The sequence below is a fragment of the Tetrao urogallus genome, assembly GCF_951394365.1.
Source record: "Tetrao urogallus genome assembly, chromosome: 2".
Lineage (NCBI taxonomy): Eukaryota > Metazoa > Chordata > Aves > Galliformes > Phasianidae > Tetrao > Tetrao urogallus.
Window position 1 is genome coordinate 8,062,307 of NC_136814.1, and position 12,555 is coordinate 8,074,861.

The 12,555-nt window shown below is 36.0% G+C and overlaps 1 protein-coding gene across 1 annotated transcript in view; it reads left to right on the top strand.

Annotated features, from left to right (window-relative positions):
* Positions 1-12,555, top strand: part of WDPCP (WD repeat containing planar cell polarity effector) — a gene marked incomplete at both ends in the record, with an annotated part of 133,043 nt that overhangs the window by 51,821 nt on the left and 68,667 nt on the right. Inside the window, 2 exon segments of the mRNA XM_079532782.1 lie at positions 7,083-7,197; positions 11,005-11,141. Of these exon segments, the coding sequence (XP_079388908.1) occupies positions 7,083-7,197; positions 11,005-11,141 (252 nt within the window).

Below are 12,555 nucleotides of genomic sequence, written 5' to 3' on the forward strand. Positions count from 1 at the left end.
ACCTAAAAATCACTATTACTAATCCCTCATTGCCTGCTCCAAATCTTCTAGCTTCTAAATAGCCCACAGGCAAAAATTAGAGTCTGTAAATTTAAATGTGCATCTTCTAAAAGTGAGTTTGCATGTAATGACCAATTAGCCTTCACTGAAAAATATAGTTAGCTTGCATGCAGATTATGCTTTGTATGCATGGGTTTCTCAAAATTGGCTCTTGTAGATGGGTTTGCCTAGAACTACTACTAAAGCTGTACTGTCCCAGCTTTACAGCTTTCTTAATGTTTCATTTTATGCATCAACATTTCTCCTATTAATTTTTTGTGCACAATCAGTGCATTGCTAAAGAAAATTTATTGACCTTTATTTTTTGCAGTCTCCAGTCTTTATTCAGGTAGTGCTTAGAGCTTGTGAAATAGAAAGTGTGCCAGTTCATGTAAAAATAGCCTGGGCTGTATAGAGATTTTTTTCAAGGAATTTACACTCCTATTTAAAAGAGCTTAGTTGAGCCCTAAAGGGCTGAGCTCTTTTCTTTAACTTCATTGCTACTAGTTCTAGTAGGATCTGAATGCACACCATTTCTTTACAGTACTTCTGAACCCCAACTTTGATGACCTGTGATGAGCTGCTGAAATAATCCTGTAATCTTCTGTTAGCTGGTGTCAAAAGAAAGTAAACAGACCATAAAAGAAGTGTGACAGAAAAAAGACAAGAGGCCTTTACAATAAAAGGGCACTGTATTGTTTATAATTAAATTGCTTTTCCCTGTCTGAAAGTAATAATCTAAGGAATTAACTTTATCAATACTTTCAAGTATAGCTTGACGAAGTTCTGATTTCTTCCCTTCCATGGTCTCCTCTAATTCTTTGGAATGTTTTTAAGTTTTACCATAAAATCATGAAATCAGTCCTATGAAATTATGCTGTTGGTTCAAGTTTGGTTTAACAACATAGGGTTGTAGAAATTACTATGATGTAGCTGAAATATTTGATTTCCAACTTTTTTACATTTGTATATCAGTGTAGAATTGAGTACATGCTAACAGAGAATTGTTTTACTTTATAAGTAAGTGCCAAGCAGTGGATGTGAACCGTATCAGTTACCTGCTAGTGAAAAAGATTTATATATTCTGTGCTTAATAACTATGATCTAACCTGATTTGTGTTGCAATTTACATAAGCACACGAATGGTTTTTAGGTTACCATCACTGACATACATAAAACTGAGATACAGCAGTATGTGCTGACACAGCTTGTTATATCAGCTACTGTGCCCATAAGCAAACTGATTTAGCAAGGTATGTGGTGACATACAGTAGTGCAACTGATACAAAAATCATGACATTAGGTCTAGAATACATGAGAAGCAAGTATCCATCACCAGTTAATAAGAGGAACACTGCCCTCCTATTAAATTATTTTGGTTGCTTTTGATCACAACTATTACTGTGTTGTGTGGTTTGAGAGATTTGGAGGTAGGAATACAAATGCATTGATTGTTGTGAAACAGTAACATGTAACAACAGTAACTTCATTTGTAATAAGGCATGCAACAGAGTAATTACAGTAGGGTGGCTAAGAAAGCAAGCTGGAATGAAGAGGTGGGGAAAAACCCTGGGAACCTGCTTGAACAAGAAGTGCTTTGCAATTCTCCTTTTGCATATTCTTTTGTCAGTTGGACTCTGTAAGGGAAAACAGTTCGGAGCAGTATTTTTTTTACAGGCATATTTTTCTTCTCTTCCAATTTTAATCAGATAGAGGCAAATCCTGGCTTTGCTCTGCAGGTATCTTTCTAGGTAGAGGGGCTGATAAGCAGCTAAGCTGCATGAATGAGGAGTCAAGAGCTATGGCTTCCAAGGATAAAGGAATTCATTTAAGTACATGCTCAAGATCTACTGAAGTTCATCGGTTTTGAGTATGTACTTAAGTTCTTTGCTTAGCAGAAAGTAATACACATATGGAGCACTTTGAAAGGAAGGGCTCTGTCATTCTGTGAGTATCCTTTTCTCCTTCAAATGTCTTGCTTGCCCATCTTAGAGCCATTTTGGCACACAAAGTTCGTAATTCCCTGTACCAAGTCTTGTTCAGCTTCCTGGTAACATGGCTCTTTCTTTCAAGTTCACCAGATGCCCAAACATTTAGCTCATACTTTGTTCAAGCATAAAAATATTCTTCCAAATAGGCATGATGTCATGTTCTTATGCTTAAGAGCACTTTGAGACTATTAAAGCTGTATCAATGTCTCTTCTGATTCCCATTTTTCACATCACAGCACTTCAGTCTGAAAGATTTATGATTTATTTCATTCATGTGTTTTTTTTTCCCCCTTAATTTGATATCTCACAAATGGAATAATTTTGTGCCAGGTATAAATAACGCCTTTGACATTTGCTTTTATTCCTTAGTAATGATGAGCAATTCCCCTGAGCGGTACTTCTTAGAGTTGGAATGCTGTGTATCTGTGTGCGAGCCAAGTTTGCAGTCTTTCCCATTTCCTCTACATTCATTCATGCTTATCATTGGACTGCTCCCATCCACCAGAATATGAGCTTAACTGCACAAGTACATGTACAACACCTAGATCTTATTATCATGTGGCAGTCTTTGCACACAGAGAATAAGGAATTGAACTAGTGTCGAGCAGATAAATATTTTGTTTTGTAGAATATTGTTGATAAAAGATAATGTGTTACTACTTCATTTAAATATTTGCTTGTGTTTCATGGCAAACTTCAAGAACTTTATGAAATATATATGTTCTCTGCATTGTAACATTTTAATTGTGGGTCTTTTGTACTGTTTGTTTTTCATTTCCCAATCTTATTTATCCTGCAAGAAAAGTTTTAGTATTCCTTTCTAACATCACATTCATGTATTGTAAAAGACAGATGCAACCATTATGGCTTCATCTGAGAAATGTCAAAGTAGTTATTTTGCAGCTAACCATTTGCTTCATATGTATGTTATGTACTGAACTTAGTAACTTCTGTCATGTCACCATCTATACTTGGAATAGACTGTCTTGAATTCCAGTTAATCATTTTTTTTCCCTTCGATATATTCTTTCGTTCTGAAATGCCTCTCTCAGAAGGGTTCTCTTAAAGACTCCTCTGTTCTAATCAGAAAGATCTTTAAAAAGGAGAAGAGTGTCCCTATTCACTGCAAGTGAGTTGGATTAGATGGCCTCCAGAGGTCCCTTCCAACTCTATGGATTCTATGATTCTAAGAAATACTACCATTACAAGGCCATGTGTAAGGTCTTTGATTTGGACTCTAAAATTTCTAGAGGCAAGGATTTAAACCTGTAGAGCACAAATGTAATACCAGACATGATAAGTAAATTATTATAGCAAAAATTAGTTAAATTGAATATTAAGCTTTGCCTAAACATCTCAAAGTTCTGCAGAGAATAATAGGAAGAAATGTTTTACTGGCAAAGTAAAAAGGGAGAGGAAAGGAAATAAAAATAGAAGCCATCAAACTAATTTTTTTTAACCTATTTTCTATCACTGTATCTATGCAGTATTGAAAATACTTAGCATTGGTTCAGTGACCAGTTTCATACGTATAAAACAAAGGATGAACATACTATAATTTTGTTTATACGAGAGTCTCATCATTCACTGTGGAAAATTTTCCATAGGTGTCCATTCTAGCTCTGTAACAGGTTTGACTTACGTCATCAGAAGAAAATGAACATATCAGCAGAAAGTAAATTTATACCTGGAAACCTGTAAGAGTTAAAGAAGCCTAACCTTGTATTTCTTTATTTCTCTCAAGCCAGGAGTTGCAAGCATGTCTCTACACGGCATACTGCACAGGCATATTAAATGTCAGCAGAATGACAAACACATGGCCTCATTCCGTAATGCGCTCACTCATTAGTGTAATGGCTGGCTACAGACCACAACACAGTTTTCTTCTGGGCTTTACCTGCAGAGAGTCAATGTGGTATCCCTACTCTGTCAGGTAAACCAGGAGTCTACGTACTTCTGATTTACCAAGGCCATCCTCCTGGTTTGACTCCAGTATACTTTCCTCAGCCTTTGCAAGAAGACTGAGCATGGAAACAACTCACACTCTCCTACCCAGACAGAAGCATTTTCTGCAAGTAGAGCATAGCTCCTAAGCAAAGGTGGTGGGGAAGATGCAAGATGGGGAGTATGTGATTGCACTAGCTCTCTTATTGGTGCATAATACTGAAGGATTTGCAGTGTTTTTTCTTCTCTGACTGTCTGATATTCACTGAAAATTTAGAACTGCTAATCTTAGCATATTTATGTAATATTGCTTGATAACTATTTTCTTGCACAGTAGCTTGTCAACTTCTGTGTTTCAACCCTCACTTTTTCAACTATGTTCTTTGGACACTTATAGCTAACCATAGTCAGACCTTGCTAGGCTTACATTATCAAGTTGGAAATAAATTGTGATTTTATCTAATCTAACTTCAACGTGAGGATAAATTGAAGTTTTGAAAGACTCTAATAAGAGCTGCATGAGTGTAACTGTATCTAATATTTTTACTAGGACAAAACCTTAAAGGACATCTGTCATGACAGAGAATGTCGAAACACTTTATATATATATATATTTGTATGTGTGTGTATGTGTGTGCTTCAAACCAATGTATGTAGACTTTGGTAGGATGGGAAACGAAATCATTTGTTCTTAACAAATTAACTTTATATCATAGGTATTTTTTGTTTTTATTTCAGAAGTTGCTAGAATTTGTTTTCGAACTACTGTGAGCTGGCAGGAAGATAGACTTGAAAAAACATTGATTGAAAATATTAGTTAGGGCAAGCAACTAATCTATTTAAATATGCTGGTCCTGTTCTTTGCTACAGAGAGCACAGAAATAAAGTAATAACAAAATAGGTAGAGTTGACAGTTTTCACAGCTAAACAGTTGGGAACAGAGCACTGAATAAGAGGCAACTTCATTGGATTGCTGCATTCTGGTTCCCAGCACTTCCATTGCTCTAGCGGAGTTGCATGACATGTTTGTCCTTTTGACTTTGAAACACTACCGTGTGAAACAGAGAAAAAATAACTGTAATGTATCCATAAGCTAAAGGAGATTCAGATCAATTATATTATTGTTGTCTGTAACGTATGAAAAAGACAGAAGAGGTGTGGTGTCTCACCTCATCTCTCCCAGTATTATATTTTCTTGTGCACTTTGCCTGGTGCTTTCATGCTGGTGTGTTGTACTAAAAAAACTAAGCTGCAACTACATTTGTGTCAGAATTATAGCATGAAACCAACAGCCAAATTCTACTGCAAGGACAATCATTTCAGTAGTTGAAAGTTTTTTAAAAAGTACTGAGATTTCATTAAAAATCTGCTTTTAGGCAGAAGAGCTGGAACTGCTTACTTCTGGCCTTTGTTGAGTCCCTGCTATATTTCTTCAGTCATTTTTCCTCAGAGCATCCTTTGCCAGAAAAGATTGCTCAGTTTTTAGGCTGATGTGGTCTCTGCTGAAGTGATAACTATTTTTTTTTTAGTGATCAGAAGGAAATGAACTCATCTGCCAGGATGAGTCCTTCAGAGTTGCAACCATATGCCAGGAGCTAGAGCTGATCTGAAATGTCTTTAACTTCTACACTGAGGTCATCTATTCCTGCAGCATGTGGGATCAGAGGTGGAACTAGGTGATAAATTAAAATGCTCGTCTTTTTGCAGTACTGCTTGTGAAGATCAAAGTCATTTTTCATCAAATCTTTCATTGTTTTTACATCAAGATTTTTGCAGAGCCCAAATTTGGAAACGAGATAAACAATTATATGGTCAGATTGTTTTAAAAACCCTGATAACATCTTTCGCCATGTTACTAAGAAAGCAGTATTTTTCTTAGAAAGCTTTTCTTGTACTGAAATAAAGTTGGCAAAGTAAATACCATTCAAGATTGGGAGGATTGGTGTTTGTTGTGAATGGTTTTGTTCTAATAGTTGCATTCAGGAAGTTATCAAGTTTAATGAGTTAATTATGCAGAAAGTAATGTTTTTTGTGACACTTCCTACTGTGCGTTATCTCTTTCATGCAAGATTTGGCATCAGGAAGAGCTGATAAATATGTGACTTATTCTTTGAGATTAGATGTATAATGTAATTGACACTAATTAGGCAGAAATAGTTAGCATTGAGAGAAGCCTCTGAATATTCTGTCCAGTAGTTTAAGTTTCTTCTTTCTAAGGGAGACGTGTCTGATGATATATGAAGGGGAGTATATGAATTTATTAGGAGCCCAGAGCTATGAGAATGGTAGAGTTCCGTTATTTAAGATAATCAGTATACAAATGGTCAGAAATAACTGGACTTAGCAAAAAGGTGCTCTTTATAATCTCTGAAAGTAATATAAAGCTACATGAAGTGTAAGCTTGTGTGCTTTTTTTATTGCAAGCTATGCTGTTACATTTTTTTTAACAGTGAAATCAAGTGGTGACAGGGACAGTATGAACACATTAGGAAAACATTTTACTCTGAAGGTCTATGGATGGCTTTTACAGCGTCTCAAGTTCAGTAGCTAAAAACTGCAGCATGCCCCACATTATTAAGTGTATTGGAAATTCTTGACCCACTATCCATATACAGAAGCATGTAAATAATAATACGTAAGCATTAAATAAAAGCATATTTAAATGCTTAACAAATAATGGTATAATTAATTATTAATTAAGCATTTAAATATGACGTGGAAGAAGTAAAAGCAAGAAATGTAAGATAAATCATTTCTTGACAGTTTAGAGTGATCAATTTATCCCACATTCAGGACAGAATTTACTTTTGTTTTTTAGAAGGCAAATTCAGTACATTCTATTCAACACGTAGGGACCCAGCATGCACCATCTTCAATTGTTATTCATTTGTAATTCTTGTAGCCACATGATTCAGTGTCGTATTACACCTCTCTTTTTCATTGAAAAAGCTTTCAAAGTTATTATAAGACATCTTCACATCTAAGATAAAAGTCTTCTTCATGATTTTGAAAATAAAATTGCTACGTAACAGCTGCTAATACCTACCTTGGAACGTTTCGTATTATTAATGATTCTTGATGTCTTGTTTTCTCACTATTTGGATTTAGCTCCTCTTTCATTCGGGTATACTGGTCTCCCTAAGCCTTTCTGGGCCACAGCTGGAGAAAGTGATGATTGACAGGACCCTGGTGGGGAAGCTCATCTCCGACACCATCAGCGATGGTAATTACACCCACGTGCAAATCAATTGCCTACATTAACAATGGAGTAGAGAAACAGTATGTCAACAGGTAGACTAATTATTGCCACTGGGGACTTGCGAACACAACAAGTAATTGCATGTAATGCCATAGTTACAACCCTCAGGACTAAGAACACTTTAAGAATAATAGTTAACATCAAAGTTTTCAGGCTTGTCAAATACTGAATAGGTTTCTAAAATTACACATTTTAATAGCTATAAACATGCCATCTGAACTTCTGTTTATTTCATAAGTGGGAAAATGGAACAGAAAGAAACTCTACCCAACTGATTAATTACATGGAATAGTTGTTATTAAAATATTTTATTAGAAAATATAATGGATAACATTAGTTAGGTGGAGGTGTTCTGGTTTAGTTTATGGATTTCCAGCATCTCACCATCATGATTAACTAATGACTAATTGTAAAGATTTTATTTAGTGCAAAGGGAAAAAAAGGTACCTGTTTTTAAGAGCTTTTTAAGTACAACTATAGCTTTTTTAATGTGTCTTTACTTAGCTCCACTGATAACCAGAAGTCAATATCTTGGCATCTGCATGATCAAGAGTAGGGAATTTCACAGTATCTTCCAAATTCTTAAAAAGTAGGTCCAAATTACATCCTTTTAATATCAATATATGCTAGATTTAGCTTTAACCTTTAATGATTTCTTCTCAACCACACTCAGGCATCTATTGTCTATTGACCTGGCTATTTAAGAAACCCACAACGTCCTTCTTATCTGTAAGTTTAGCCCTGAAAAATATCATTAATATAACTATGTTAGTTGAATCTTTCGGATCCAGTAAAAATGAACCCTAGACTCACTTATTGTATGAAGTTGTAGAATGCACTTAGCATCATGACTTTTTTTTTCCCCTCTTCCCCTAGTTAGCGGACTACTCGGTTGTCTGATCTTTTTCCCTGTTGTTTCTAGAGGGAGGACTTCATATTTAAAGGTGGCAAAAAGTAGGAAAGCGTCAAAGCTTTCAGTGATACCCACATTGAAATTGTTTGTTAGAATTTATGTAGAATTTACCCTCTCTTCTAAATTTTTACTACTTCATAAATAGTAAATAATTAAGTTATCTGTACAATGCATTACATTGTGTTAGAGTGTTATATAAATACAATTTAAAAAACCTTACTACTTAGAAAATTTGACCACTATAATAAAGCAACAACTACATTTTTCTACAGTTATATACTCAAACTGCTATAAATAAGATTATGTAATAGTTTATCCTTTTATTCGCTTACTCAAGTGTTTATTAATGTCCACATCTGAAGGTGAAACAGGGCTTCTTCTGTTCAGTAAAAAAAAACCCTCCAATTACCTGTCATTGTAATATATATTTTTTAATGAACAATAAAAGTAGATACGTTTTTACCCACAGAAATGGTGTTCAAAATACAATTTGTTACACCGAACTCACCTCACTGTGAGCCAAGACATAAAGTTGTCCTAGAATAAATTAACTTTAATCCAGCATCATTTCCTGTCTTTCCAAATCTGGATTGGAATCAGATTTGTTCAAAAGCAATTTGATTTTTAATACAAGAAATGTGTTTGAAAATAATGTGTGTGTGTATATATATATATATATATATACATAACATGAATATGTTGAAATGGATAAGGATTAAAATCTACCACCTTGACGTTGTAATGTCTCAAAGTAGCATGCCCTCTTAATATGTAGAATAATAGAAGTCAGATTGTATGCATGAAGCACAGAATTAAGATTGCATTTATCATCCTCATGCCTCCACTAAAGCACTCTTAAAGTTTACTTTCATGTCGGTAAAATAATAATCTTTTTAAGAAGTTAATTAGAAATTATTGAAAAGTTGCCTTCCTGAAAGACAGCAGTATTTGTCACTTTGTTTTGTGGCACTGAGGCCTTGAGTAAGTGCGTAGGATATTGTCTGCACTGCCCATCTCTGTACGGTAATCAGACCCAGCAGCATAATATAGGGCACCTCTCTGAATAATGGCATGACTATGCCCGCAGTTGCATTCACATAGATCTAATTGGCATCAGAATTTCTAAGCTTGCTTTTCTGATGTTGAAAAAAATATCGACAGAACCTTCCAGTGTTCATGCCGTGAATCATACACGTCTATTTTATTGTTATTAAAGCAATAACAGATGTGCATCACCCCTCTGTAGTTTCTTATCTTTCACCTCATGTATCTTATCTGTGTGTAGTCTTCTGCCCCAAGCCCGTGCCGTCCTCCAGCAGAGCCTTTCTGGCTGCACAGCCGGGTGGTCTGAGCATGGCCAAGCACTGCACTCCTGCTCCTTCCACTCCTGCTCCTTCCACTCCTGCCCCGCAGCCGCGGTTGCTGTAAATCACAGCCTCTCATCCACACCTGCCCAGGGATCTTCCAACCCCGCTTTCTTTTCTTCAATCAGAGCAAGTTATGGAAGCACTGGATGTGTGCTGTAGATCATCTTTAATGTACGCTGTGTCTGTGAGGATATAAAAAATACTTTAATTGGGTACATATTGCAGCTATGCACTCAGTGACTTTGAATTTTCACATGTGTTTAGGAGCTCAGTTATAGCTTCTAACTCCCAACATCAGATACTTGATGACTTTTTATTTTTCCCCAAAAGGTAGTGTTAATGTAAAATTTCAAAAGCAATTTTTGGACTTTAAATTTACCCCTTGGCATTTGCACACCGGATAGTTCAGAGCTGTGCCAGTACATGACCATTGGAAAATGCAACTGGTTGTGAAAACAGGCTAAATCAAAGCAAAGCTGAATAGTCAGTATTCAGTGCTTACCTTTAAGACTCAGCTGCTGACAGAAACTACTGAAGGATATTAAAAATGCATTCAAAAATCTAGGATATTTGTCACAAATTCATTTTTTTTTTTTTCCGGGGCTGTTCTGCAGGGATTTTGTTTTTAAACCCAGTTCCAATTTTCCTAGCATTTTCCAATTTCTGAGTTTACTCTCTGAAAACAGCTTGCTAGCTTTACATTAATCCTGATTCTCATTAACAATTCTTCAGCAATCTGGTACTAGTTACCCTGATGGCACATTTCATTCTCAAATATCTCTTTAAATGTAAGCAGTGTTTCAATAACTGGATAACACTTGGGAAAAATCCTAGATAGCATTGTCTAATTAATTTTCATTGTCAAATTAGTTAATCAGTTTTATATTGAACTATTTTGGTCTGTTAATCAGTTTTACATTGAACCATTCCACTGCACTTTTTCAGACTTCAAGGGAATCCATTCCATCTTGGTTTTCTGTGGTGCTCAGGTACCCACAAGTTAAGCTTTCAACAAGTACATAACCTCTCTGAAGCATAATTCTGTATGTAACAGACACAGACCTGCAGTGTCAAAACACCAGGTACACCTCAAGTGCTAATTTGCCTTTATCATCCTCAAAACTGGCAGTGCTGCATTAGGTGCCCTTCCAGAACACCGGTGGATGTTACTATAGAAAAAAATGAGAAGGGTAAACTGTGATGAAAATGGATGTGGAAGGGCATAAAACATATACCTGAATGTAGCGGTAGCTTGATGTGAGATAATTTATGCAGGGTTATGTAATCTGACTACTGTCTAAGCTTTATTTCTCATTGCCAAGAAGGTCCTGGCAGGATGACATGTGGATGTCTTTTAGGAGATTACAGAGGCTTCAGCGTAACATTTAAGACTGTGTCTTGAAAAAATTGCTTTTTGCAGTGTCTCAGTGGAGGTTTCAGTAATTTCTTTTGTTCCTAGAAATAGCGGTGGCGTTATTTTTTTTATTCCAGGTATTCTTTCGGACAATTTCATCATCTTGTCATTTGAGGACTATAACCAACTCTGTTTCATTCAGTTTACAAAGAAGATGGATTCTCCTGATGTAAACAGAAGAAAACATGAGAAACTCTCTTGTTTGGATTTTAAGGTATTGCTGTCAATAGTAACTGTCTATATTACAGTAATTTTACATAATGAATCACTGGCACTCGCTGAAGTTTTATATAACTGATCAGAATAATTCAAATCCTAAAACTGTCAGTTACTGGAAAGTAAAAAAATAAAATACATGGCATTCTGAGTTAAATGAATTAAAACTACCAAGAGGAATCCAGTTTTCTGCTCGGTTCTATTTAGGCTAAGGGCTCAACACGCAGTTGAGTTACCCCTGCTTAACAGATTACCTCATGTCAGCTGAGTAGCAGTAACTGACCCTTTGCACATTCTCAGCATCTAACAGGCATGAAGTAAAACCTGTAATGGTAGAGCTCAGTGTAAAAGATTTAAGCTAATGTGTTTTGCCTCTTGTTTGCTGTGGGCTAAAAATGCACGCATGGTCAATTACTGCAGCTCAGCTGATATACACAAACTCGTGAGGCCGTGTTTATTCAGTCATCTGTCTGAGGCTGTTGTAACTGCACAAGTCTTAATTTCTACTTACAGTAATCATATTGTTAGGAGAGTTGGTTTTGCAACTAAGCTGCTGAGATAGGACTCAAAATACAGGAGCTGAGTTTCTCACCACTGACAAATTATATATATATAACCTTAAGCAAGTGACTTAATGTCTCTGTATCTCAATTCCCCATTTATATAGCGTAGATTAAAATGCCCCCTGTTCCAGCCTTTTATGTATGAGTGTGTCTATACCACAGTCACAGCAGAAGCAGAAAGGCAGTCACATTTAAACTGACTGGTTTGGGTGTCAGTAGAAACCCATTCATTTCAAGCAAAATTCTGCTGCTTCTTGGGTGGGTTGGGTTATGTAGGCATATCCTATTTCCACCAAAGCTCTTTGGCTTCAGGACAGTGTAACTCTGACCTTAGGTGGAAGTGCTCGGTACTACAGCAGTATGACAAAATAATCAGCTAAAGGGAATACATTTTTACATACCGTTCACTGCAAGAAAAATGAAGTGGCAAGCCTTTGGTCAAGAAAAGTAGAAAGATGTAGTGAGCAAAAGAGTGATTTTGTATTTATTTAAAACTGAATAAATACTAAGGACAACTTGTGCTAGCAAACGGTTTCCCTTTGGCACCCCCTTAGTAGTCTGGTTCCTCACGTAGAGAATTTGCGTCTTCAAGGCAAGATTTTTAAGAATATGTTTAAGTTTTGCCATCTTACATTTTAACTTGCTTGGTAGAAATATTTTCTGCTAGGATGAATATCTAAAACATTTTCCAGGCTGTTTCAGTTCAGGGCCTCTTTTCAGCAATGATTTGTGTTTGCGAGATTGATCCTGCCTCTATAACGTGGATTTGAGACAGTTCACTGTTCACCAGGAACTGAGCTGATACGTAGTTTACTTTGAAATGATGTGCACTTGTGCCTGGCCTACAGT